Source organism: Sinocyclocheilus anshuiensis, unplaced genomic scaffold (genome assembly GCF_001515605.1).
Source record: "Sinocyclocheilus anshuiensis isolate Anshui unplaced genomic scaffold, SAMN03320099.WGS_v1.1 scaffold387, whole genome shotgun sequence".
Lineage (NCBI taxonomy): Eukaryota > Metazoa > Chordata > Actinopteri > Cypriniformes > Cyprinidae > Sinocyclocheilus > Sinocyclocheilus anshuiensis.
Window position 1 is genome coordinate 821,876 of NW_015549624.1, and position 27,820 is coordinate 849,695.

At 35.5% G+C, this 27,820-nt stretch overlaps 2 protein-coding genes across 3 annotated transcripts; one reads left to right on the forward strand and one right to left on the reverse strand.

Moving 5' to 3' along the window:
• Positions 1–609: 609 nt before the first annotated feature.
• On the reverse strand, positions 610–16,226 carry LOC107659498 (TBC1 domain family member 2B-like). Of its 2 annotated transcripts, none has more exons than XM_016448460.1 (13): positions 15,833–16,226; positions 13,893–14,037; positions 11,926–12,088; positions 10,588–10,760; positions 10,261–10,487; positions 7,231–7,623; positions 6,280–6,390; positions 5,889–6,085; positions 4,693–5,187; positions 3,583–3,700; positions 2,935–3,120; positions 2,477–2,598; positions 610–1,845 (listed from the first exon to the last, which is right to left on the reverse strand). In XM_016448460.1, the coding sequence occupies exons 1-13, from the start codon at positions 16,217–16,219 to the stop codon at positions 1,650–1,652; spliced, it is 2,913 nt and encodes a 970-aa protein (XP_016303946.1). In that variant the 5' UTR covers positions 16,220–16,226; the 3' UTR covers positions 610–1,649. The 2 variants fall into 2 exon arrangements, with proteins under 2 accessions (XP_016303946.1, XP_016303944.1); XM_016448458.1 differs by having other exon boundaries at positions 11,926–12,091.
• Positions 16,227–21,524: 5,298 nt separating this feature from the next.
• LOC107659499 (uncharacterized) lies at positions 21,525–27,378 on the forward strand. Its single transcript, XM_016448461.1, has 8 exons — positions 21,525–21,857; positions 22,985–23,127; positions 23,564–23,727; positions 24,109–24,198; positions 24,482–24,647; positions 25,274–25,435; positions 26,459–27,100; positions 27,255–27,378. Exons 1-8 carry the CDS (start codon positions 21,815–21,817, stop codon positions 27,297–27,299), a joined length of 1,455 nt encoding a protein of 484 aa, XP_016303947.1. The 5' UTR covers positions 21,525–21,814; the 3' UTR covers positions 27,300–27,378.
• The last annotated feature ends 442 nt before the right edge of the window (positions 27,379–27,820 follow it).

Below are 27,820 nucleotides of genomic sequence, written 5' to 3' on the forward strand. Positions count from 1 at the left end.
CTATTGTTGTGCTTATGCAGTATTTCCTGTAGAAAAGATGTTGAAAGACCTTTGCAGCTGTTGTATTGTTTATGGAGGAGGCTACGGAGATGTTTAAGAACTACACAAACAAAATTAAAACAATTGTATGCAATAGAAATTTATTGGATGATCATGCATAAGTAAAAATAAAATTATGATGTCACAGGACAAGATTCAGAAACAACAAATAATTCCATAATTTTGTATAAGCACAAAGGCCTGTGCAACGCATTGCGTCGAGCAACAGCATCAAAGACGGTTTGAAATCATAGCTTACTCGCCGAAGACACAAGACAACTGCTATAGCTCATATAACATACTTGACAGCTAAATGACATGGAAAATACGAAAGATTATCTGGACAACGAATGTCCCAACAAGTCTGAGACTGCAATTTGTAAAAACAGAATGAAATATGCAAACATGGGCTTAGTTTGACTTAAAAAAAAACAAATAATAACATTTCTATTATAAGGGAATTTTGGGTGACAAATTCTACATGCAAAAACATGGCCATTATGAGAGACCAGCTCTCACAGTAAAACCAAAAACCATCAGTTTTACATTTTTGTTCGTCTTGACATTTGCAGTCATACTAGCAGGTGATAAAATGTATACTATGTGTATTCAATACCATTATGAAATGGAGTAAAAGATATATCAACTGCACTAAATGTACTTGCACTGATATGCACAGCTTTTCTAAGCATACATGTTTGTAACACATGATTTTGAAATGACAGAAGCAAAATTGTACACTGAAAGTTAAGAAAAGTGCTAGTAATTCTGGCATACATTCCCTCAAGACAGGCCCTTATGGGTCGTTACTCCATTTTTAATTTTAAGTGAATTTCAGAAACAGCATACAGTACAACACGAACACTTTCTTGGAACCTTTGAGAAAAACAAACAAGCAAAACCTCAAATTTTGAGCAGCTTCAGGATTCGCTGTGGATTTTAGACTGACAGCAAATGTGCATTTTGCATCTAGAACCTAAATACACAAGAACATGCTTGTGAAATATGTTAAAAAGTCATGTGATATGGCAGGGTTTGGTAATCACTTCCTGAGCAGACAGGAAGTACTGGTAGGTAGATCTAACACATATTTGCGTTTTGCCACTCCTTGACTGGACAGTGAATTTAGTTCAACTGAGTAAAAGTACAGAATGTTTAGAAAGAGGGCAGGCCTCGTAAACTTGAATTCGATTTATATCAAATATAATACAAGTACTGATATGATTATTACAAGTAAATTAAGTTTAATAAGTGCGGCTGGAAGAAAAAGTGGTGGTGTCCAGGATTGTACATCCTAATATGTCCAGCATAATATAAGTGTATAAGAATTTTGACACTTGTCCAGTCTGCACCAATCATTACTACCTAAATGCAAAGTACTTTAGTTACTCGAATACTGATTTTGGTCAATGTACAAATGGATGAAATACTGGACAAGACAATGAAAAAAGACCACCATTTTGATTAATCCAAAGGAATACTGTTCTTTGGTCTCTCGAAGTCACAGTTTGTTGAGTGAAATACGGAAAAAAAAAAAAAAAGAAAAATGAATAAGACACAATGTGATTGGCTAATCAGCTTTGCAGGTCTGGTGTCTTATTGGCTGTGGTTCAGCTGTCCTCCTCGTCGTCACTGATGAGTGTGCGGCCGTCCAGGGTGGTGTCTCTCTCCCGCAGGAAGGTCTGACGGATGGCTTCCAGCTCGGTGAGCTCCAGACGGACCTTCTCCAGGTGGAATGTGCGGCGGTTCTGGATCTGCCTCAGTGGGAATGGGTTCATGTCCACAAAGGCCATGCTCATCAACTTCCTATGAGAAACGCAAGATCATATGTGACCCTGGACCACAAAACCAGTCATAAGGGTCAATAAAATATTTCAAAGCATTTTTAAGGAAAAAAAGAGATCACATAAATTTTTTTTACTATAATAATAATAAAATAAATAATAATAAATTATTATTACAAATATTTAATAATAATATAAATAATAAGAATAATAATATTATTCAATTTATTATTTATGATTAGACAGATAGCGTTCCTGCAAAAAATACATATTTATAATATATTATAAAAAAATAGATATTATCTGTGTACTGCATTATTATTATTATTATTAAATCAGCTGACGTGTATCAAGTTGTTTTCCCAACGCTGATTAATCAAACCACAAATTGAAATGATTGCAAAATATTTCAAAACATTTAAAAAAAATAATATAATTAATATGTATAATAATAATAATAATAATAATAGAATATTATTTGTCTATTTATTATTGTTAATAATAAGTCCAAAAAATTTTGAATAAATAAAATAAATGTAGCCACTATAAAGTGTATAGTATAATAAGTGAAATAAAGTGAAAATAATAATTTAAAAAAGTCTAAGTGTTTTTTATGATAATTTATTGCTATCCCTTACACCAGAAGCACAAACCTTGCATCCAAGATTGTACGTGTGAAATACCGAAGGTACTTGAAAATGGTCATGGTATCCTGGAGCTTTAGAAATTCCTCTTCTTTGTATTTGAAGAGTGCAAGAGCAAATCTGAAAATGATCTAAAAAGAGACATCAAAACATATCAGCACACATGGAGTCCTGCCACCCTGAAACAACCAGACAAATGTGACTCATTATTAATAATAAGAAAGGAAAGTATTAAAGTATTATTATCTAAGTGTCTGAGGATTTACAATGCTCATTTTAGATTTGTCAGTAATCTCATGTCATCTGTATTGTGGTTATATAAACTATTACTTAAGACAAAAATGAATAACTCCCAGGCTTCAAGGGAAAAGTATGCATCAATGGCATACAGTCAGTGCACAGCTGTTTGATTTTTAAGTTCAGTAGTATTCTATGTTGAAGGTCCATGTCTACATAATTCTCCATACCTTGGGTCCCTCATAGAGAAAAGCGTCCCAGATCTTGAAGAGGATATCACTGACCACACTGTCCACAAACACAACCAGGAACCAGTTGAAGGTGATGAGAGAGGTGTCCACCTTATAATGCTCAAAATGAGCATGAAGCCTGGGTAACTTCTCAAACATCAGGTCCTTCAACACACGCTGATCTACCTACATCAAAAACAAGCTACAGTCAAAAACAATCAATTCAGTCACCATTAGCAGGTCTGGCAAAAGCTCATTTTGGACTCTGCTGCAGTCACACGTCAGCAATGAAAAGCCGTCACTAGCAGCGTGCCAATAATGTGGTTTCAATTGAAAAGCACTTGGCTAGTTACTCTGCATACGAACATGCGGTTAGTAACCGGAATCTAAGGTAAAACATGACACTGTTCATGTTGCATAAGGCCCAAATGTGGTAAAGTTTGCTCAACAAGCATGTTCATGTCTTGTCGATGGAAAGGAGCCTGAAAACTCAAAATCATTGTGACAGATGACAGAATAGAAAAGAGATGTGCCGTTAGTCTGCTGCTAGTGTGTCATATCCAGTAAATAAAGACATTGTGAAAGCCCCGTGCTCCAATCGCCAGAGTTTTCTTGACTGTGAAAGAGAGAACAATCTTGAAACAGTACCTGCGAGCCTAGCAGTGTTTTAGTGTAATAGTCACGTGGCATGAAAACCTCCACAATAGCCACGAGACACCAGAAAGCGTCTTCTTGGTCCAAATACAGAAGAGCAATAGCTGCCAGCCTGAAAGAATCAGAAATCTCTTTCAGATCTATAGATTTCAAGATGTTGATGTCACTTTAGACCAGTGGTCCAAACTCAGTTCCTGGAGGGCCACAGCTCTGCAGAGTTTAGCTCCAACCAGCTTCAACTCACACCTGCTTGGAAGTTTCTAGTAATCCTGAAGACCTTGATTAGCTGGATCAGGTGTGCTTGATTAGGGTTGGAGCTGAACTGTGCAGAGCTGTGACCCTCCAGGAATTGAGTTTGAGACCACTGGTTTAGACATTAAGGGTGCTTTCACACCTGGCATGTTGTTTCGGAACCTGGCACGTATCCCCCCTTAGCTCGGTTCATTTGGGCATATGTGAACACGGCAATCGCGCTTGGATCCGTGCCAAAACAATCGGTCCGAGACGATGCCATCTTATTGCTCTTCTTCCTAGTAGGTGCATTTTAAAAATGTTTTCCCGATGAATCCTGGACTCCTGCTCAAAATGATAAATGAATATAAGGACAGCTACAAAAAAAGAAAAAACCCACAACAATAAGCCTGCGAAGCTGTTATCGTTCCATCCTGACGGATGACAGCTGTGACAGCTAAGTGGAATCCCAAAAAATAAACCGTGGAACTTTGACCAATGAGACAACAGTTTACTTATGCGTGACTTGTATTAACAAATTTGGTCCGTTTAGAAACTTTACCGTTTGAAAGCGATCCGCACCAAGAATAAAAAGCAACATTGTAATAATTTTAATCCCCGTTTCGGAACAAAGCAATCGATCTACAGGTGTGGAACTTTGACCAATGAGACAACAGTTTACTTATGCGTGACTTGTATTAACAAATTTGGTCCGTTTAGAAACTTTACCGTTTGAAAGCAAACCGCACCAAGAATAAAAAGCAACATTGTAAGAATTTTAATCCCTGTTTCGGAACAAAGCAATCGATCTACAGGTGTGAAAGCACCCTAAGAATGAACTTGAGAGCTGATGGAATCGCTTGGATCTGATACCTGTTGAGGCCTTGGCAGTAGCCGATATCTGGATTCCTCCAGGAGAAAGCCAGCAGCACGTTCCTGAGTTTCTGGATGCCATCCGAGTCAGGAGAAGCATAGTGCTTGTTGTTAGGAAGCGTCCGGAGAAGATCCAGCTCTATCTGCTTACAGGCCGGGTTTGGTTTTTCGTTCGCCGTGGACAGAAGGTTCTGGTAATAGTCTTTTGACACGTCTTCACGCATCTTCTTCACATGGAAGTTCACGCACCAGCTCCACACCTTGGAACGGTGGTTATGGGGAACTCCAGTTCGCATCAGCGCCTTAAGTTCTGGAGATCGAACCATCTCTCTGTTCATGGTGATGGCCAGGTAGTTGTCCCACTTTACTCTAACTGAGGTCTCCTGGTCTGTCAGGGAAAGGGACTTCAGGTCTAGCGCTCTCTTTTTTGCTTCGAGTTTTTCCTCGTCATCCTCCTCCTCTGGGACAGTTTTGAAGCCATAAATATCATACTCACTAAATGAGAAAAAAAAACAGTATCACGGGTTATATGGTTTACAAGCAATTTGTAACAAAAGAGCCAACAATCTTCAAAGTAACAAAGCCACATTTCATAGTAATAAGCAACTAGTTGGCATAATTGAAGATGGATCCACTCAAGAAGAGCATGACATGTTCTGCAGAACCAGGAAAACATCCTGTTCCTGTAGTCAAGCAGCATTTGAAGAACACTAACAAGACCAAACATGCTTGAAGATGGGATCTTCAGAAGTGTGGCAGCACAAAAATGAAAGTAAACAAAAAAAAGTCAAACTGGATGGTGACCGAGCAAGTTGTAGTTTGATTTGGTAACAGAAAGTTTGAAGTGGCCATATTCTAGAATTCTGTATAATTTTTACCTACAAGTACCTACACTTGTAATGTCAGACAAGGTTTCTTGTACCAACAATCAAAATTTTCCTTCTGCATGACCATGTCTACCTTCTCCCAGGCTCTTACAATTAAACCTGAATTTTTTGCTACTGTACCTTTAAGACTGCAATATGTAAATGACCTCTGTTATGACCAATTGCATATGAAATTAATAATTCTGGAATACTGAAAACATGTTGATATCTTAAAGGATGGCCAACTTTTTTGCAGCTGAATTTTCATAAATTATCTAGATGCACTAGGGAGGTATACACTTGTAAATACTATTTTTCGTAAAATGATACCTGACAGCATTGGGTTTGAGGATAGGGTGTTCCTGCTGGTCTGCGCTCTCCACCTGTAATGCATCTTCTAGTAAGCGGGTGATGACCTCTCCACTATGGGTCTGCTCTGAAGAGGAGCAAACGGGAGACTTCACTTCCTGTAGTAGAACCAGGTACTTACTCTCCACCTGACACAGCTTGGCCTCCAAACTGGTGCACTGTAGAACACACAGCAAAGGAAAAAAGAACATGCGAAGAACAAAAATGATTCCTCAGCAATCAAAAACATGCATAGGCAACCTTGCAAAGGTTGGAATGCTAGGGAAAAGGAAATGCTAACATGGCACATAAGAAAGAATCTGCAAAAACATCCAGGGTGGTTTGCATGCAGAGAGTAGCTAAAGTCACAGACCTTTGCCTCAAGTGCTTTCTCTCTGGATTCAGAATTTCTTCTTAAGACCGTCAACTCCAGAATCTCTTTGTTTAAGAAGTTATTTTGGGATTTGTAGCCCTGAAGGCTGTCCTGGAAAAGTGTAAAAACCCAAAAAGATGTATGTGAGACACCAAAAATAATGTACAAAACAGTCATTAAGTGTTTATAAATCTAAACTTCAATATATAGAAAACTATTACCAAAAGTATCTGAGACTTTAATTGGTCCTGAGATAAAAGACTCAAGACTTGACTTAAGCCCTAAACACACTGCACGATTTTCAGCTGTCCCAGACGGAAGATTGGCAACAGTGGCTCCTAATCGGTGGTCCTGTGTCGTACATTGAGAGAGGTTCAAAGATGGTCGTTGTCACGGTCTTGCGACCAAAGATAGCCTACGATACAGCATGATCATCGCACAGTGTGTTTGCTGGTACGATCCACGTTTACTGACCAACCAATGAAAATGCAACATGAAATCAAAGCGACATGGCGCTAAAACATAAAACTGCTTACCTCGAGCTCTTATCCCTTCCTCTTTCACCACTTCCACTTTTTTTCCAGCTAAAGTGTAAATTATCATGCTCTTTTGTTTACCACTAGCACATGCTGATGACGTTTTATTCTTCTATAGTAATGTGCGTCATAGCATACGAGTCAATAGGTGTCATCATCGTAGTCTACACACGTCGTAGCCAAGTTTATTAGATCCATGTCGCATAGTGTGACATGCAGTGATCTTATAGGATTGCTAAAATCGTGCAGTGTTTTGGGCTTAGACTTAGTCTTATGCCTTAGTCTTGCAATCAACTCTTGCCTATGTCAGATATGTTTCACCCTAAGCTCCCAATAATTTATAATCTTACAAACACATTTATATACATATTCAGATATAATGATTAGTACATATATTAGGATGTTCTTGCGCTACCTTCAGGATGTCCAACTCTTGTTGTTCCCTAGTTGCACTAGGTGAGTTGCATTCAGCCGACTGGGTTCCTTCATTACCACTCTTATGGGAAAGTTTCACGATGACTTCGTCCTTGGCCTGAATGGTCTCCATGAGCATGCCCAGCTGTTCATTTATCTCCCCAACTTTGATCTTCAACCTCTTCAACTCCTGTTGAAGACTCTCCTTCTCCAAGGCTAGCTTCTCCATGTGCCAACAAAGGTCTTTGATCTGGGTGTCCCGCTCTGCCAGGGCTTTGTCCACCTCATTCGCAGCTTGGTTATGACTGTGAAGCCCCATGTTCCCAGGAGACACTGTGGAATGCCAATCGCATTGGGAGCTACGTAGTGTTTGTTGGAGAAGACGAACCAACTCCTGGTAGATGAGAATACTGTGTGAAGCTCAAGCCTCTGAGATAGTTCAGCAGATCAATTACTCAGATAAACTACTGAAAAACACCAACTGATCAAGCAAAATGGGGATCCTTTGTAGTCATTGATTAGTCTTCAATTACTGAGGTCAAAGTTCACAATGGTAGCCAACTCTGGTCCTGGAGGGTCACTGTCCTGCAGAGTTTAGCTCCAACCCTAATCAAACGCGACGAATACGTACAAAAACACTGCAACTCACAAGACAAAAAACACGAAAACACCTTTCTGTCGGGAGAGAGAGAAGCCGCAGCGTGAACGCGCCGCCATCTAACAAACATATAATTCCAAACAAGATTCTAGTGATCTTGAAGACATTAAATAGCTTATTCAGGTGTGTTTGGTTAGGGTTGGAGCTAAACTCTGCAGGACAGTGGCCCTCCAGGACCAAAGTTGCCCAGCCCTGCTCTAGAGTTCAACTCCAGCCCTAATCGAACACACCTGAACCAACTAATCAATGTGTTCTGAATTACTTAACAGGCAGGGGGGTGTTGGAGCAGAACTGTTACAGAAACGTAGCCTCCAGGAGCAGGGTTGGCTACCCCCTGCACTAGAACCAGCTGGCACTTGTCTTTACATATGATCGACTAAATTACTCATTCATTGTTTTTTACTTTGCTTGGCACAATAAATATCAAGAACACTTGCTTTGGTAGGTTTGCAGGTTCAAAGAAAGACCCATTGCTCAGTTTGTTGTCTTTGGATCACATTTTTGTTTTCATTTCTGATAGATACTTTTCTTAGCTTGTTTTTTGTAATTTGTTCAGTTGTAAAATGTAATTTTTAGTAAGTTTTTCAGCATGTTTTAATAAAACCCAACAGTATTTTCAGTCATTAAGTCTCATCACACCTAACTTAGTGAGTAACTGAACATATTTTTTTGGGAATATGCAAATCGTAAAGAAAACACATTAATAAAATATTATCAATAATGTTGTAATTATGAATAAACAGTATTGTTTATATGTTATACAGAATCATTATCTAGAGTTGTTAGTATGTTAAAAGCACAGCCAGGCGCAAAAGGGGAACTTTTAAGGTAAAAGCACAACAACAGTACCCATTTTGTAGTTCTCAAGGCCCTTGCTTAAGATGTGCTGACACCTTTTAGAAAAGTACACAGAAATATACGGCTGATGTAAGAAATGGCTTACTGCACCAAAACTTGAAGGTAGATATAAGAAAAGTCTTTGAATTATAAATGTAGAGGATGAGTAGAATATTTAGACACTGTGTCAACATTCACTTGCACATGGGAAATCCCCATGTATGAGTACTACAAGGAAAGAGGAACTATTAGCAAACAGCTATAAACAACACCCTATAAAAACATCTGTTTTTTAACTGCTGCCTGCCTTTGCAGTAAGACTATGTCAGCATGGTACAACATGGGGAAAAAATGTAACTCAAAATAAAATAATTGCAGACACAATTGCAGGATGGGATTGCAAATTAACATTTTATACTAACACCAGCTTGCTTAAACACACCACAAAAATAAAATACAGTTTATGACCTTCGAGGATGAAACTTAAGAGTGTCTTAATGGCTTAAAAAAAACACTGGTCCCTACAAGGGGTGGGCGATATGACCAAAATCTTATATCACAAAATGAGTACTTCTATTTCATGGTACCAATACATATCACAATATAGTTATCTTTGCTTTAAATAAGGTCTTTATGATATCCACATTTTGATAGTATAGACATTTCATAATTCTTGTCACCAGTGTCAATATCACACACAAAAAAAACTAATACTAGCCTAAATTAAAAAAAAAACAAAACCTAAACTCAAGCTCACTGAGGACAAGTAAACAGTCGGCGATTAAATAAGAATAAAAAATAATTACAAGCAATAGCACAAAAAACAATAAAATAATCAAATGTATAAAAACTGCATATTCGTCACAGTGTACAGTAAATATTATTAAATTATTTCTTCTTATTAAAGTTACAAAAGTGATTAAGTCAAGAACAGTGAGAGATTTCCTCTCTTTTGTCATTTGATTAACATGATTGACAAAGAGCAGGAATATTAGACTGCTGTCACTTTAAGAGCTGCAAAGATCCAATATACTGTTACACGTTTTCTTTCTCAGCTGTTTGCTTTCATTTAAGACCTAAATTGTTGTGTTTACGAGGATAATTGCAAAAACGGGCATTTTGACACATACAAGTGTGTATTTAACCGTTCAAGGCCTATAAAGCGGCAAAAATAACTAAACTCAAACTAAACGTTCAAACTCCCACGCTCTATGTGCATCGTCTTCATGTGCACACACCTCTCTGACAGCCTCAGAAACTGAATAGCGAAATTAGTTCTCTTTCGCTGCTGATTACGTTTCAATGGCTTAAAATTAGGGCTGCACGATAAATCGCATGCGATATTTAACACGATCATTTGTTTTTAAACCGCAATGCTTACAGACGCATGCAAACAACAAATTTGCATGACCACGTAGCACAGCAACATCACGTGAGCATGTAACCGCGATAGAGACGATAGTCCAAAATCTAGATTGTGTCTACCGGTATATCATCACCCACCCCTAGTCCCTACCTGATTTACTCATATCGTACCTTCTGACCGGCGAGCTCTTCTCTGAGCTGGTTCTCTTGCTCCTGCAGGCGGTTGATTTCCTCCTGCTGGCTCTGAATGTGGAGCTGCAGTTCGGAGGTCTTGGTCCCGTTAAATTCAACCGGCGAGCTCTCTGCACTGCGGTTGGGTTTCCCAGAGCCCATGTGAAAGGGCCGTTTCATTCTCGAGGGGCTGCGGAAGTCAAACGTGAACGCTGAGCCAATGGAGTCTGTGGGCAGTCAGGAGTGACAAGACAGACACAGTTTCAGAGGCCTTCAGTTTCATTGAATCATTTGTGTGTCATTAAAATGTCTGAACGATTATCTTACATCGTTGAAGGTGAGATGGGCTTTCCCGGCGTTGGCTGTCAGGTGGAGGTTTGTGCTCTGGTGTGTCTTTGGCTGGAGGATCCACCATCTCCCAGTCCTCACTGCTGGCTGTGTAAAACATACTGCGCCTGTTTTCTCCTCCTCGGCCGGCCCGCAGGTGAGACATGCTATTTCTGATAGATGGTGGGAGAAACAAGGAAATGTTATCATGCAATATAGGTACAGAGAAGCAAAATTCATGTAATGTGTAACAGTATTAACTTAACCACAGTATATTGCCAAAGACTGAACTTGCTACTACTGTTGTCAAATGTTGTCAGAGTTCATTCAAAACCTGGAGATGGTAAAGAAATTCCACTTAAATGTAATAATATGGCATACATGTTACATTTGTCTTGCTGTCAGCATGTTCTGCGATTACGTTTTTTTTAACCTCTCTCACATGACATTTATAAGTCTTCTTTTATTTGCATAAAGGGTCAAAGTATTCTATTGCCAGCCTCTTAAAAGCTAACATGGAGCTGCTGTAGAATTTCCAGCTACTTTAGTTTGTTTATCTTTGCTGAAACCCAGATTCAGTCCTCTGGCCGACTTCAGCATTATGTTATCCAAACAGATGCATCCAAAGTCTTTTGGAAAGTTTGAAAAAGAGTTCACACATGGCAACAGTTGGGAAAGTAGTTAAACATGAACAATTCTAAATCAAGATACAGATGTACCTGTAATTTTGTCCATTTGTAATTAGATATGCATAAATAAAGAGTATTAAAAGTGACAAATTCTTCTGTCTCAACCACAATACTCAAAATACTAATTGGGATTTACAGTATAACTTGTCAGTTATCAGACTATAGTTGCATCTGCCAAAATTATTATTACTTTTATTATTTATTTATAGGTTTCAGTCTGATTAGGCTAATGTTGAAAGCAGATAATTCTATAAATTGTATTATATTAATATAATATTAAGACAATATTTTGAAAGAGCACATTCTTTTCTCATTAAAATGTACTTAAGCTGCAACTAGCACTTATTTTGATAATCAAGCTGTTGATTTTTCTAATATTAGGTTTCTAATAGTTTCTATATATTTCTATATAGGTTTCTATACAGTAAAACTGTATAGAGATTTTCACATTACCAGACCAAACAACAACAGCTTTTGTCCACAGTTTTAAAGCATTAAAAGAGTTAAATTATGAATAAATAAAGAAATATAAACACACCCCCCCATAATACTTGCTCTACATGCAGGATTTCAATTAAATAAAGTAAACCTTGATGCCAAATGATGCCCAATAGCTGTCCATCCTAGCGTGAGTTTCCCAGCCTCCTACCTGATCTCAGATCCCCAGTGTCGGAGGGAGTTGAGAGCTGCGTTGGGTTGTGCCACAGGGTTACGCAGCGACTGGAGCCCGACCAGCCCATCACTGTCCATCTCCACAGCAAAGTCACTCCGAACACTTTCCATGCTCTTGTTGGGCTTCTCACAGAGCATTGCTTCTAAAACAACACAGTCACAGTTTGAGTTATCAGTGTTCATTTGCATTTCTCAACAGTCACAGTAAATCTGCACTAAAGAGAAACAAGTAATTTCATCCTACAAAAGGCCTTTTGTATCCCTCATTAACATATGCTAAAATAATGACTTAATTCATAAATAGCCAACAAAAAAATTTTCATCAACTCTCATCAATGTTTCTTGAGGGGTTTTTCCAACTAACAGTGGTAACAGGGTTGACAGTTTGTTGTATGAATAAATACTGTATGTAGATTCTGATTAAAATAAATTTGAAATTATGATTTATACAGAGATTACATAGATTTACATAATGCATTTTTAAAAAGAAATTAAAGGGGTTTCCCCAGGTTATGCAACCCTGTTACAATTAAATATCCCTTATTAAATTAAACAACAATTGCTTATACCTGTCAAAATTGCATTCTTTTAAGAAGTGAACTGTGCAAAGACAAATGTCTTCTCTGTTTTTAATATAGTTGTTAATCTCTGTGTTTCTGTATTTTTGTCCATAGTGGACAATCTTAAATGATCAACCCTGTTACTGTACAGTAAAGAATTGATTATAGTAAAGCAGATATTTATAGAAACATCAGCAATAAACTCTATTTCTAATAATCACCTTGTAGTTCCATGCACAAGGTTAGTAATGTCTAAATAAATTGTCAACCCTGTTATCCCTGTTAGTTATCTTGCAGCATATATGTGTATTAATTTGTGTATTAATATGTGGTCAGTTCTAAACAAACATGTCGGTTGACTTTCACCTACAGGAAGCGTTGCTATGGATTATGTACTTGTATTTTGGCCAGAAGTCATGTTTTAAAGTTAAAACCCCTTAATGATACATTTGTTTATGACAAACATGCAGCATTTCCCTTCACTAGATGTTAATTGATGGACTGGAGTGGTGTGGATTATTGTGATGTTTTTATCAGATGTTTGGACTCTCATTCTGACGGCACCCATTCACTGCAGAGGATCCATTGGTGAGCAACTGATGTAATGTTACATTACTCCAAATCTGTTCTCATGAAGAAACAAACTCATCTACATCTTGGATGGCCTTAGGGCGAGTAATTTCTCAGCATATTTAGATTTTTGAGTGAACTATTCGATTAAAACACCCCACTAAATCAGTCTGTTTATATGCTGAGCTATAATCTTCATATAATGAAAATACAGTATTTTGGAAATATCAGAAACCACTACATATATATAAATTACTCTCAGACTCTAGTGCAATAATAATAATGCAGACTCGTATCTATATTTTAAATATAGCTGTACTACCATTAAATGGGACAAACATTCATGTGATACCAAGAAAATGTACTATAATTTAGCTTTACTTTACTATTGTTATCATTACAAAGGTCAGTAACAACGATATTAATTAATTTAATTAAATGACTACTGCATAGAGGTTCATCACAGGTGCATTTGTTTCTGTTAATTAAAAATGACTTGCTAACTGACTGTAATAAGGAGGAAGCACACTGGCTTTTTGTTTTGGTTCTGCCTTTTCGACTTCTAAAATAATACTAAATGCTACAGCTATTCTCATACAGCAGAAACCACAAAACTGTCTGGGGCTTTAAAGAACCTTATAGTCCATCATTAAAAGGAAACAGAAATCAAGAAAAACTTTGTATACAAAACTAATATTCATGCAATTTGAGCAAGACCAAAAAATATTTTAAGGTTTACAGCTGATTTTTATCGTTCTTTCTTTCAGTGCATTGTGTTTGTGTCACGGTCTGCTCACTTCTCCATATATCTCACCTGCATCTTTGGCCACCAGGCCCGTATGTGGATAACACGGGGTGGGGGAGCACCAGCTGTCTCGGTGGCCGGACATGTTACAGAACTCCCATCGTTTCTGCTGTAACTGCTGCAGCCAATAATGCATCACCTGCCTGTTGGGCGCCTGCACGCAGAAAGGGAAAGAAAAGTAGTGTGAAACCAAGGCTCTATTTTTGCTCTGTTGTTTTGTGGTATAACAGTAGTCTAGGGAGGAACAGGGTCAGGTGTGAATGTGACTGTCCCCTTTGAGAATCATGATGCTTGTTTCGTTCTCAGTTCCAGTTTACGGTTCGGTGATGAAGTTGTTCTTTAACTGTGAGAAACAAAATATATTTAAAAACAGAAAAAGCTTTAAACACTAATAAATAGTCAATGACTGTATCCACAATAAAGAAAACAAAATACAAATCTAGTTTAAAACACAAGGTTTTAGAAACATACTATTCATGTTGGATTCATATGCCTTTGAAAATCTTTACATTTAATTAATCGCATCCAAAATAAAAGTTTTTGTTTACATAATAAATGTGTGTACTTTGTATATTATGTATGTATAAATGTACACACATACAGTATATATTTTGAAAATATCTACATGTATTTACATGTATATATTTATATTAATATAATTTATATTATATATAAATGTATTTAATATATAAACATAACATTTTTCTGAAATATATACATGCATGTGTGTGTATTTATATATACATAATAAATATACACAGTACATACACATATTTTATGTACACAAAATCTTTTATTTTGGATGCAATTAATCGCGATTAATCATTTGACAGCACTAATATATATATTATACACGGCTCATCTTCAGTCAGTACAGGCATGCTGGGAACTGCGCCAGTCTCACTGACGATCTGTTTGAAGACATTCCCTTCAGCCTAGATCCTGATAGCTACACCACAGCGTCATGAGGGCCCGAAACTACATGCAGTGTGAAATACATTTTCTAGAAAATGAATCTGAAGTTGAGAAAGCGACATCCTGTTACATTACTAAACAGATTCAGATCTGATAAACCGCTTTCTGTGTCCAGCGAGAAGACCAAACTACTGCAGAGCTTGCGCAATTACAACAGCAATCTTGTGTTATAGTCCTACATTCTCCAGTCATGAGGCAAGATGTTTAGAGCATTGATGAGTCCAGAATGTTATATTGTATCCTGACAACAGCTGAATGACTGGGCCAGTGTGCTTTGTGTAAAGAAACATTCCCATCTCAGTACATGTCCTTAAATAAATATTTAAAAAATCTGTCATCCGCAATGTTATACTATAATTTTAAGGGCTGCACTTTACATATTCATATACAATTTACATTAAACAATTAAATTTAATTAATTAAAATACAATATTTAAAATAATATTTTCAGGTTTCATTTTAATTTTAGTTACAATTTTGTTGTTGTCAGTTTGATTTGTTTGTATTAATTTCAGTATATTTCTCATACTTTTTTCATAACATATTTTTGAAATACATTTTTAATATTTAGTATAATATTTATAATTTATCATAATATTTATCATAATAACCCTGATATATATTGGTATTGTTTAATGTCTTTATATATATATATATATATATTTATTTATTTCGTTTAATTTTAACTATAATAACCCTGATAATAGGAAAAAGGAGTGAAATCGTGCATGCATAAGTTAAAATGGAAAATATTAATTTATACTCAAACATTAAAATACGCTTTTGACAGTATAAGGATGGTCTGTAACCACTTGTTGCAAGTACTCCAGTTAGTTCACAATATTAAAATGCACTAAGATAATCATCTTTCGATATGAAGCCAATAAATTCAGTGCAGATAATCTTTCTATGGAAAACGGTTTTATGCATTTGATTTTTATTAGCATATAGGCAGATGTATAATATCAACATACCTTCAGCAGGAACTCCTTCCCCTCGGTGTGGATCTCAAAAAGCCCCTCTTCCACCTCCATATCATAGTTGAAACAGGCGTCCGCTATTTCAATGTGTCCCAGTGGAAGGGCGTCTTGAGGAGTCTTAAAATAATACAAGTAACATTTCCTGGGGTCGTACACAAACCAGCGCGTTTTCAAGCCTCTCAGGGGCCCTTTCCCTGTCAGTTTGTTCAGGTAGCCGCATAATTTGGCGCTCTGCTCCTTCGTGCCATCGCAGTCGGGCACATCGAAAGACCTGGTCGCCAGGATCCGGGAGTTCCTGCTGGGATTGGCAGCGCTGTCATCCTCTTCATGCATCTTTCTCTGGACTTTCTTCTCCTCTATCAGCGGATACAAACTTTCCATCCGCGTGAGGTCACGTGACTTCCATTCTCGTGCTGCTGCCGCAGAGGATGATGGGACATGTGGTTTTACTGTCGTTAGTGTGGGAAATATTGTGCCAACACCCATGTATCTACTTGAAATATGGTTTAATATGGGGTATTAGCACGAGATCAGGCCAAAAATGAATTTGTATTTTAGTTTTTGGTTCATAGCTGAAAAATATAATTAAAATGATATAGTAGTCTATAAAACAATACATAACAAAATGATAACAGTAATAATAAATATAACTAAATCTGTAAAAACTATATAATATAATATTTTGTAAAATGGTTTGGAAAATGGATAGATGCATTAATATGCAGGCTTGTGTTCTGTCACACAAGGCTTTAACCTTTTGAGAATTAGGCTACTACTTCATATTATTGTGCAAACAACCCTTATTATTGTTTATATAATTTACAGTACATATAGGCCAATATTTATTTACCATATTTGAGCATTGTTTAATATATAATATCCTCTCTGGGTTTAAAATAAATATATACATATATATAAATAAACAAAAACATTACATAACAACAGCAATAATTATAATATATTAAAATAAACAAAACATTATATAACAACAGAAATAGTTATAATATATTATTATTAAAATATAAGTATAAGTATCGCTTTTTATTTTTCCTCTTTCCTATTACTTGTTTCGCTTCTGTTTCAGTTTTTATAACCATTTCTTACTACGTGTAAGCAAGTTGTTGTGTTATTTTTTAGGATTACTGATAAACTACTGTCATTTGATTTGTATTAGTTGTATTTGTTATTTATTTTAATTTTAGTAAAATTATGTCTGAATTTATTATGTCTGTACAGGTCTTTTATTAAGTTTTTAGTTTGATTTAATTTGAGTTATTTTACTACTTCAACAAACTAAATGGAAATGAAATAATATATATATTGAATTTATAAATGTGTATGTACATATACAGTATATATGTATGTGTGTGTGGTTGTACATACACACATATGTAGTTGTTTTTTTGGTGTTTGGCTTAGTGTTATGTTAGAATCATTATACTCGTGAAATTTTGTTGTATGCATTTGTCATTTTTATTTAATCTCTTTATTTTAAAATGTGTATAGGTAGTATTTATAAAGTTTTAGCTTTTAGTTTTGGATCTGTTTTTAGTTGTTTTAATACTACAATTGATTGCTTCTGTTGTCCTCATTTGTAAGTCGCTTTGGATAAAAGCCTCTAATAAATGACTAAATAAAAAAAAAATATATGATTTCACAAAAACCCAGTATGTCTTCTTTAATAAACACAAGGATTTAGCATGCAAGTTTCAGAGCTATTACCACAAAATATGCCTACCAGATACATATAACATTAACATTTATTTAACATATTTGGGCATTGTTTTATTTTTAATATACTCTCTGGGGGTAAAATAAAATATGGAAAATATAATAAAATGCATTGTTTTATTTTTAATATACTCTCTGGGGGTTAAATAAAATAGGGAAAATATAATAATAATAACAATAATAATAACAATGTTATTTTGAGCTACTGGGAATCAAACTACTTGGGCATATTTTGCCGTTGTCTATCCAGGTGACCGTTAGGCGGCGCAAAAGAGTCGTATATTTCCTTAATTCGACTTTAGTGCTGCTGTGTGTTTGCCGTTTTACCTGATATGCTTGTTTTACATATTATGATTATATTGAGATATGTAGCCTATGTTTAATGTTCCTAAGCCTGAGTTCAATGTCATTTTCGTCCTTGTAACATTTATAGCCTAAGTAATTAGCCTAATTACAGTCACATCAGCTGACCTTGAGAGATTCCTACATCATTCAATATATTGGGATTACTGACACATAAATAATAGGCCTACCCCTAAAATACTAAAACAGAGATTGATCCTATCCAGAGAATGAAAGAGATGCCAATGTGAAGAGAGGACTGTAAGATCCAGCTCACGTGACTGAAACCGTTGAATGGTTTTGACCGTTGACAGAAAGTCTGACATACAGCAGAGCCTCCGTATCTCCGTATCTGATGTTCAGCTTCACACTTTGTCAGAGTGATGAAACGTTAACTTTAACCGGTTAAACTGTGTGTTTCCACATCGTCGAAATATCTGCGGTTGCCATGGCTGCCGCTAACAGTTTATCAGAGATGAAAAAGAGAGGGAAACACTTTGGTTTCCGGCACCACAAGCCGCTCTCTGCGCTTTCCTCAAGGTGACATCTGTCACTACTGACGCAGGTCAAGTTACAAACTGGTTTATTCACGGTCGGAAAAACGGTAATAGAAACCCATATTAAAATGGGCAACAATTTAAACAATGTTTATTTTGCATAAACAGTCAATTCACGGTATAAAGTCCCGTTCACACCAAGAACGATAGCGATAACTATCACAACAACGCGCGATAACTTTCCAGCTCTTTAAAGCCAGTAGATTGTGATTGGCTGTTGTTTTTATCGCTCATTAGCTGGAAAATAAATTAATTAATAAGCAAGCCATGCATAATAACCAATAACAAAATGTGACCCTGGACCACAAAACCAGTCATAAGGGTCAATTTTTTTTATCTGAAAGTTGAATAAATAGGCTTTTCATTGATTTATGGTTTGTTAGGATAGGACCATATTTGGTAGAGACAACTATTTGAATATCTGGAATCTAAGGATGCAAAAAAATATATATATATATCAAAATATTGAGAAAATTGCATTTAAAGTTGTCCAAATGAAGTTCTAAGCAATGCATATTACTAGTCAAAAATTTAGTTTTGATATATTTACGGTAGGAAATTTACAAAATATCTTCATGGAACATGATCTTTACTTAATATCCTAATGATTTTTGGCATAAAAGAAAAAGCGATAATTTTGACCCACACAATGTATTGTTGGCTATTGCTACAAATATAGGCTACCTGTGCTACTTATGACTAGTTTTGTGCTCCACGGTCACAAATATTAAAATACAACCTAGCATATTGCATTTATTTATTTATTTACTTGTTGTCGTTAAAAGGCATAATTTAAATGCTAATGTCTAATGGCGAATTATTTGTAGCTTGTTTTTCCTTTTATTCTTGTGGTGGTTGTCTTAAAAGTTTCAGATCTTTAAAGCTGTCACACAAACCTGCAGCAAACAGACGTAACCGTCACTCTGACATTCTCCGCTGTAAACAGACGCCTGTCTGACCTTTCTGAAATGTCACTCTGTCTGACTTGTATTCCTCCACAGTGTCTCAAAGATAAGTGCGAGTTTCCTTTTACCTTCATGTTTCAACTTCTGGCCTCTATCTGCTGAGGTTCAAGTGGGTCATTCAACAACAAGTGTGTCATTTGTGAGTAATGACGCTGAAATTCAGCTTTGCTTAACAGGAATAAATTACATTTGAAAATATATGCAAATAGAGCACATGCTATTTAGAATTGTAATAATTTTTCACAATATTACTGTATTTCTTTTTATTAAATGGTGACTCTAAGAGACTTCTTTTAAAACTCTTACCAACCCCAAACTTTTAAAATGGAAGTGTATCAGCATTCGTCTTTTTTTAAACCATCAACCACATTATTTATCTAAAGTTCAAAGCCGCGATGATTCACTAAACTGATTCGGCTGAAGTCAGATTATACTGTATGTAGAAATGATTTAGTCTCAGTCAACAGAAAAATCGTTCAATGCAACTCCTCCACAGCACAACCGATGAAGGTTTTTTGAAACGGCTTATTAGTCACAAGAACAATTCCATGTTTTCAACATTACAGGAAGTTAGGAAGAATGTAGGTATCTACCGTCACACAAACTAGAGTCTTAAAGCTAAAAACGAAAGGCCTTTTTCTCCTTGTGCCTCATGGAAGAAAGACAATTGGGGTTGAAATGATACAAGGAGTAAATGACCGAATTTTCATTTTTGGGTGAACCATCCCATACCAAACTGGTTTACATGTTGTTGTAAGTGATTCACTAACACCAAACAAGGGAAATGAGTACAGTCCCTAAACTATGACAGATCAGACAGCTGAAATACAGCAGAGACACTGGAAGGAAGGTCTGAGGAAAACCCTGTCCACCAGTGCCACACACATTATTTCTACTGTCCCACGTGTGAGGGGTGGGGAGAACAGATCAGACCAAAAACCACAGCGCTACAGTACACACACTTTAACCCTGATGACTCAGTTATCGATCCTGTGCTGCCACGCTGACGACCTCTCTAACATGATGGCATTGGGGACACTGATTTCAAAAACTGATTCAATGTAGTACTTTCAGCCAGAAATGGTGTAATAATCTTGGTTGATCTGTTGATACTTAAACCACACAAAAATGTATAAAATAAGTAGATAAAATATAGATAAATAAGTATAGATAAATAAGTAAAATTATATTTTAATTTTTAAAATTTTATTGTATTATAAATATTTGTATTATATACATTTATTTATATCTATATAAAATGTATTTAATATATTATATTGTATTATTAATTTTGTACATTTTTAATGTGGCTTAAATTCCAACATTTATTTATATTCATTATAATTATTTATTTCATAGATTATAGATAATAAAGTAAATACATTCTATTTCATTTGTGTTTTATGTAATAATGAACAAACTCTTAAATAATTCATATATTGTATATTATATACATTTTGTGATTTTTTTTGTGAAGCATTATGTAGTATCAAAATTCATTAATATTTACATAAATATAATTATATTAATACATTTTAAGTTTGGCTTAAGTGTCTACATTTATTAATATTTATTATTTATTAATTAATTAATTTATATATATAATTCACAAAGTATTGGTAATTTTATTTCAAAATTTTCACTTTTCTACATAGACATGTAAATATATACAATTTAAATAGACATGCAAATATATGAAATGATTTAGTTATTTATTTATTATTATAATTTTCATATTTTTACATTGTATTGGTAATTTTATTTCAAAGTTTTCATTTTCAATTTTGAAATTTAATAGACAAAATATATGTAATTATATAAAAATGTATTAGTGTATTTTATTATTTTGAAAAACCTTTCCTATTGTGAAATGATTTGCATGAAAATATATTTTTTAAATGCCACTTGTTTTAACACTTTGTATGTAATGTAATGACATTCAGACATTAAGTATGGCTTAAGTATGCAAATATGTTTCATGGCCACTGTATTATATACGTTTTTTTTTATCATTTGCCATATGCAGCTTCTTGAAGTTACGACTTCCTGCAAGTACATAACCCACCATACAAACAGAAAGTGTGTGTGCGCGCGCAGTGAGACCACATTTCTTTCCTCTGTGTGTTCCATTTCTCTTCAGGAAACTGTAAGCTGTGATCCGAGTGAGAATGCTTGTGTTTTTTTCCTTCCCTCCCTCGCGCTGTCATTCATACGCGAGCTGAGTGTCTTACCCTCTCTAAAACACTGTTTTTCCAAACCCTGCGTGGAACAATGTGTGAGGTGAATGTCATAACAGTCAACACACCTTCAGAACGTCCTCCTGCTCTTCAGAACTATATCAGACGCGTGAGAGGCTGAGGACAGTTTTAATCTTGAGCAACATGACACTCAAACCACACTGCACACATCAGCGCACACCAACAGGTACGTACGGCTTTCTATGTTGCAGATTGTAAGATGGTTTGAAGGATTTTTTATTTCCATTTTTAATGAATTATTTAGGTATGATACTACGTGTAATATTTGTTCAACTTTTGCTTGTGAATATAGCAATACATGGTGTGGTAGTGTGAAATTAAAAATACTAAAAAAAAATTCCATTCCAACTTTTGGCCTTTAATTTAATTTAATTAGTAAATAAATAAAAAGTCACTAAAAATCCTAAAATAATGAATATAACTTTATGTACATACAAATATATTGTTGAATTCAATTTAAGCATTAATAAAGATACTAAAAACGCTAAAAAAATAAAAATAAAAATCCAAGTTACTTTAGGGTTTTAATTTAATTTGTAAATAAATAAAAAGTAAAAGTCACTAAAGATCCTAAAATAATTCATATAACTTTATGTACATACAAATATATTGTTTAATTCAATTTAAGCATTAATAAATAAAGATACTAAAAAGTACTAAAAATGATTCATATAACTTTAAGTGCATAAACATTAATTTAACTGAATGAATGAAGTTAAAGGCACTAAAAATGACTTAAAAATGCCCCATAGACATAAAAGTATATCAAATGTAATCTAAGCATTGAGTTAATAAACAAAAATACTTAACATACTGAAAAAAAAAACACTTAAAAATACAGAATAATTTCCCACATAACCTTAAGTACATAAACAATTTAAAGTATGTACACAACATTTTTTTATTTTGTGTACATTGAATTTTTATTTGAATGTTTATTTTTATATATTTGAATGTAATAATTTAACATATAAATAGAAATAAATACAAAAGAAAAAGAAAAAAGAACCTGCTATTCTGTCATCGAGTCAATCAACCAATAAGAAGAAAATGTAAAAAGAAAAAGAAACAGAAAAGAAAAAATGGAACCTATACTGTTAACAATAAACTTTACGTCTTCCACAGAAAAGAAACCGTGTATAACTAACTTACTTACTAACTAAATGAATAAATATACCTGCTGTTATTTGCTGATATACAAGACATTTTCTATGAATTCTGAATTAAAAACAGAAAAAAGGAACCTATAACAAAATGAAGTGAACTGACGTTTTACATTTTGTCCATCTGTAGGATCTCTATGGAGCAGCGGACACTGCAAAAGACAGTGCAACTCTAAATCACAGCAGCACAACTACCTCACAAGAACACATCCGATGGAGCAGAGGAGGCCCAAACCTCACAGGTTCCACTCCTGCCTGCTGTTTCGCTTAAAGGTACATGGAATTCAGACACTTAACGGAAACCAACAGTCAAGGTGACTTCTACTGGATGTATGAAGTAATTTCCCATCAGGTTCACACAGACCGTCTATTTTTACGCAGCTGTAACGTGATCTAATTTAAACTTCCGAGATGATCAGTAAAAGTGAGTTGGCGAGCGCAGATATATCATACACAAAATTCACGAGAAATTTACATGACCTCAGGCCGTTTCGCTTACCCTGAGAAAGGAAGGTACCTGGTGCGGTAAAATGTAACCATGTCGAACTGACTTGGCTCTGGCGTGATAAACACGAACAATGGCTCTGTTGAAACAGCGGTGGGGTTTTTTATGACGTCGCCGGGGAAATAGGCAAATGAGACTGTTGGTGTGGACCTGCAGTGTCGAAGCTGGTGGCATTGTCTCATCTGCCTTTCTGTATCGACACAGGAGCGAGTGAGGATGGACCACAGCCAGCCCGAAGGAGACGTCCAGGAAAGCACCGAGAGCAGACTGAGGGAACTGGCCCTCAAATGGTTTACAGAGACCCAGGCACCTCTGATTCTCCACAACGGCAACTTCCCGGAATGGTTCCAAGGATTTATCAGCAGAAAGTAAGAAGCGTTTCTGACATTTAGAAGATGTTTATTTAAGTGATACTATCTGTTACGACAGCTTTATTGCTAGTTCTTCTGAGAAAAACTCTTGTTATGTGTCTTGCCGATTAAAAATATGGGGTTATTTGAATCTATGGACTCTTAAAAACAAAGGTTTGTTATTGGCATCTGGTTCCATGAAGAACTTTTAACATCCGTGAAACTTAGAAAGAGGTTCTTTAGATTTTTTTAAATGTTCTTCACATTAAGAAAAAATGGTTCTTTTTACTGAAAAGTTGTGAAAACCCCCTTTTGGAACCTTTATTTTTTAAAATGTTATGTTAGCAATATTCAAAGTTGGAGCGCTTTCATTATTCCCTGTGGTTTTGTGTTTCACAGGGATGCAGAGGAGCATCTGAAAGACAAGGAACTGGGCTGTTTCCTCATTCGGCTCAGTGATAAAGCCACTGGATACATTCTGACATACAAGTAAGTGTGTCTTCAAAATAAGGGCTATAAAGGTCATTGGTAATTTGCTGGTGTAGCATTTAGCATTGTTTTTTATTTCTCACAAATGACCCAGATATTTGCATTTCCTTTAAGCCCAGGAGGAAGCTTTTAAAATGCAAAATTTCGGGTTGAATACCAGCATTTCTGGGGTTAATATTTAGCTTGTGATGTAAATGATAAACGAATTAGTTTAAAAATATTATTTAATTGAATGTACTGTATTTTTGAATCCATTTTAACAGTCTAAATCATTGTTTTTCAGAGGTCGTGATCGATGTCGGCACTTTGTCATCAACCAGAATAAAGACGGACGTTTTATTGTGACGGGCGACACAGAGATGCATGATACTCTCACCAGCCTCATCGAATATTACAAGACCAGACCCATTGAGCCGTTTGGAGAATATCTGACACTCTCATGTTTTGAGGTGAATTTATAATCATACATATTTTAATAAAATATATTATTTGTATGGTATACACTACCATTCAAAAAAAAAAAAAAAAAATGAATCATTTTATTCAGCAACATTTATGGTTTTGTACATTTAATGTTACAAAATATTTATTTTCTTTTTTTAAAAAAGCTGTTCTTTTGAACTTTCTGCTCATCAATAAATCCTGAAAAATATATCACAGTTTCCACAAAATATTAAGCAGCAACTGTTTTAAACATTGACAATAATAATAAATGTTTCTTTAGCAGCAAATCAGTATATTAGAATGATTTCTGAAGGATCATGTGACACTGAAGACTGGAGTAATGATGCTGAAAATTTTTAAATATATAATCAAATGGAAAACAGTTACTTTAAATGATAAAAATGTGTCAATATTTATGGTTTTACTATATTTTTGTTTAAATAAATGCCTCCTCGGTTTGCATACGAGATTTCTTTCAAAACTTTTAAAGAGCAGTGAATTTATTTACCTAATATTATGCTTATATTCATTATAGACCATATACTTGCTAAGGCAAGAATATTATTATTATTATTACTTATTTGATTTTTTTTGTCTGTGCATATCTGATCTTAAATGTGTTGTGTTGCAGTCATCCACAAGTGAGCTCTATGATGTGATTCATTTTGACCTGACGGAGAAGCCAGGAGTAAGTGTTAAAGCTGTGAAGGATATTTGGGACGATCAGTGCAAAAAACCCCATGAGACACTGCAACCCCCTGCCCTGCCGCCCAAAGGATACAGAAACACACCCGTATGTCACATTTGCCATTTAATTTAAATTCAATTTGCAATAATTGTCTTTTGTAATTCATTATTTTATCAAATATTATTTATTTGTACTAATTAATTTATTATTGAACTATATTTATACATTTGTTTGATTTAATGTAAGTATTTATTTGTATTTTTTTTCTGTGCATACTTTATCTATTTAACCGTTTAGGGGCCAGTTTTACTAAACAGGGCAAATTAGCATTAGAGCGCTATTTCACAACAGTGCCGATGGGCGTGGAAATTTCTGCGGGTGATTTACTAACAACGCGCAAATTAAAGAACACAGACGCAACATCTCATTTACATATCGACCAACGCAATATACCAAGTGCAGCGCAAATTAGCATAGTCACGAATAAACAGTAAAGAAATAAATAAGCCACAGTATGTTGAAAAGAACCGGAGGCCAAAAAAATGAAGGGTTGCAAGAAGTTTTGATAGAGCTGGTATTGCGTGACTCCTAGTTGAGGATTTCAAGTCGTCTTTTATTTCCTGAAGCAAATTAAAAATAACATAGTTTGGCCAACAATATGTTCGGATAATGTGTTCTTTCCAAATAAATTAATATGTGTGGAAAAAATCCTCCCTTCTACCACACGCTCTGTTCTCTGCGGTGCCTCCTCCTAACAACAACAATTGCAGCCATTTCAAGCGCAAAATAGTTTAAGACATGCATTTTTGGCCGTTAAATAATGGCGCAAATGCTAGTAATTTGATGAGCACAAACGTTAGTAAATCGCGTGATTCATTTGAATCATTTTTTGCGTCTGAAAGGGAAACTCCTACAAATGCATATTCAATTTGGTCAGGTGCAAAAATAACTGTGTCCACGCCTTTTCAGCGTTAATTCGTCACTGTGCGACTTTAGTAAAACCTGACAGTACTATTTTAACGCCAAAAGACGGTTTGCGCTGGCGCAAGCTGTTAGTAAAACTGGCCCCATGTGTTTAAACATCTGACCATGGCCTCACATCTGCATAATTATGATTGCTTTACACAGGCAGTGCCGCCAGTGCCAAGAAAAGGCCCTCCTCTGAAAGCCGCCTCCTTAGAAGCAAAGCACAGCCCAGAAAACGTTCTGTACACACCGATAGACCTGCAGAAGCCCAAAGAAAGAGCCAGAACGCCCCCAGAGGGCAAAGACATTTCACTTACAGCTTCCCGAGCCCCGAGGCTACTGAAAGTTCCTGCCGCAAACCAAGGAACCATTTACTCTGAGCTCTTAGTGCCGAACTGCAGAAGCCAATCCCTGCCCTTCCTGGACGATGACAGTAAAGAAGAAGGACACTTTAATAGAAGCAGCCAACTGCAAATGTCTTCCCACATGCAGAGAGAACAACTCAGCAATCCATGTTTTAGCAACAGCCTGGAAATACTGTGCAATTCATCGGTTTATCAATTAGCCGGAACACATGGCAACCAAAACACAAGAATGTCAAAGGTCAACATACAGGAAAGCGATGTTATGTATGCCGAGGTGCATCTTGAACCCGTTCCAAATCACTTCCTGGTTGACGACATGTATGAGCAGATTCCTGATTCACGGCCTACAGCGAGAGCAGAGGAGACATCGCACACTAACACTTACGAAACGCTAACAGACTTAAAACCCAAGCAGATTTTATCTGCCCGGCCCCTTAAGGTGAGTGTTAATGTGATATATAAAAAAAGTCTAATTTTTCCATTATTACATTTCAAAATGCTTAATGGAACATAACATTTAATATTAAGAAACACTGAGATGATTATGACAGGTTACATGATAACTTTAATAACGTACCTCTTGTTTCCTGTAGACTGAGAAATGGAAATGGCTCTCCCCCGAATACTGGAAAAAATAACCTCTTCAGATGAACATCATCACTGGCGTGAATCATAACATTACACTAATGAAGAACAGTCGTTAACAAACGTACTTCCATCCACTGAAGCTACTTCTGTTTATTGAATACTAGAATAGTACAGCTTTATTTTTCACTGGATTTTTGTATGTCTATTTGTATATACTTTTATTTTATACTTTTATGTGTTACAAGAATATTTATTAACTTAATAAAAATATATATTGTGTCTTGATGTCAACAACAAGCTATAGAATCACAGTAGTTTATTGGACATTTTCTTTTAAGAAAAGGAATTTCATGTATATGATGTGTAATAAAATAATGATATTTTGAATAGTCAGCCTGTGCCACTTTTAGGGTTTTTGAGGATTTGCAAGTTCTCATATTTTCTTGATAAAAAACACCTTTATACCTACTGCACAAAATTTCTTGTTTCATCTCAACTTTATTGACCATGAATTATTAATACACAGGGAATGAAGCTGTTAAACTTAACAGTCTTCAGAATTACCTAAGCT

Bases quoted from the DNA above. Each gene is read 5' to 3' on its own strand.
- LOC107659498 (XM_016448458.1), bottom strand. From the start codon at position 16,219: ATGGAAAGTTTGTATCCGCTGATAGAGGAGAAGAAAGTCCAGAGAAAG. The intron at 6,086-6,279 runs GTCTGTGACTTT...TGTGTTCTACAG, and splicing joins AGAAAGCACTTGAGGCAAAG to TGCACCAGTTTGGAGGCCAA. The intron at 5,188-5,888 runs GTATCATTTTAC...TTTCTCATTTAG, and splicing joins CTCAAACCCAATGCTGTCAG to TGAGTATGATATTTATGGCT.
- LOC107659499 (XM_016448461.1), top strand. From the start codon at position 21,815: ATGACACTCAAACCACACTGCACACATCAGCGCACACCAACAG. The intron at 24,199-24,481 runs GTAAGTGTGTCT...ATTGTTTTTCAG, and splicing joins GGATACATTCTGACATACAA to AGGTCGTGATCGATGTCGGC. The intron at 27,101-27,254 runs GTGAGTGTTAAT...TGTTTCCTGTAG, and splicing joins TATCTGCCCGGCCCCTTAAG to ACTGAGAAATGGAAATGGCT.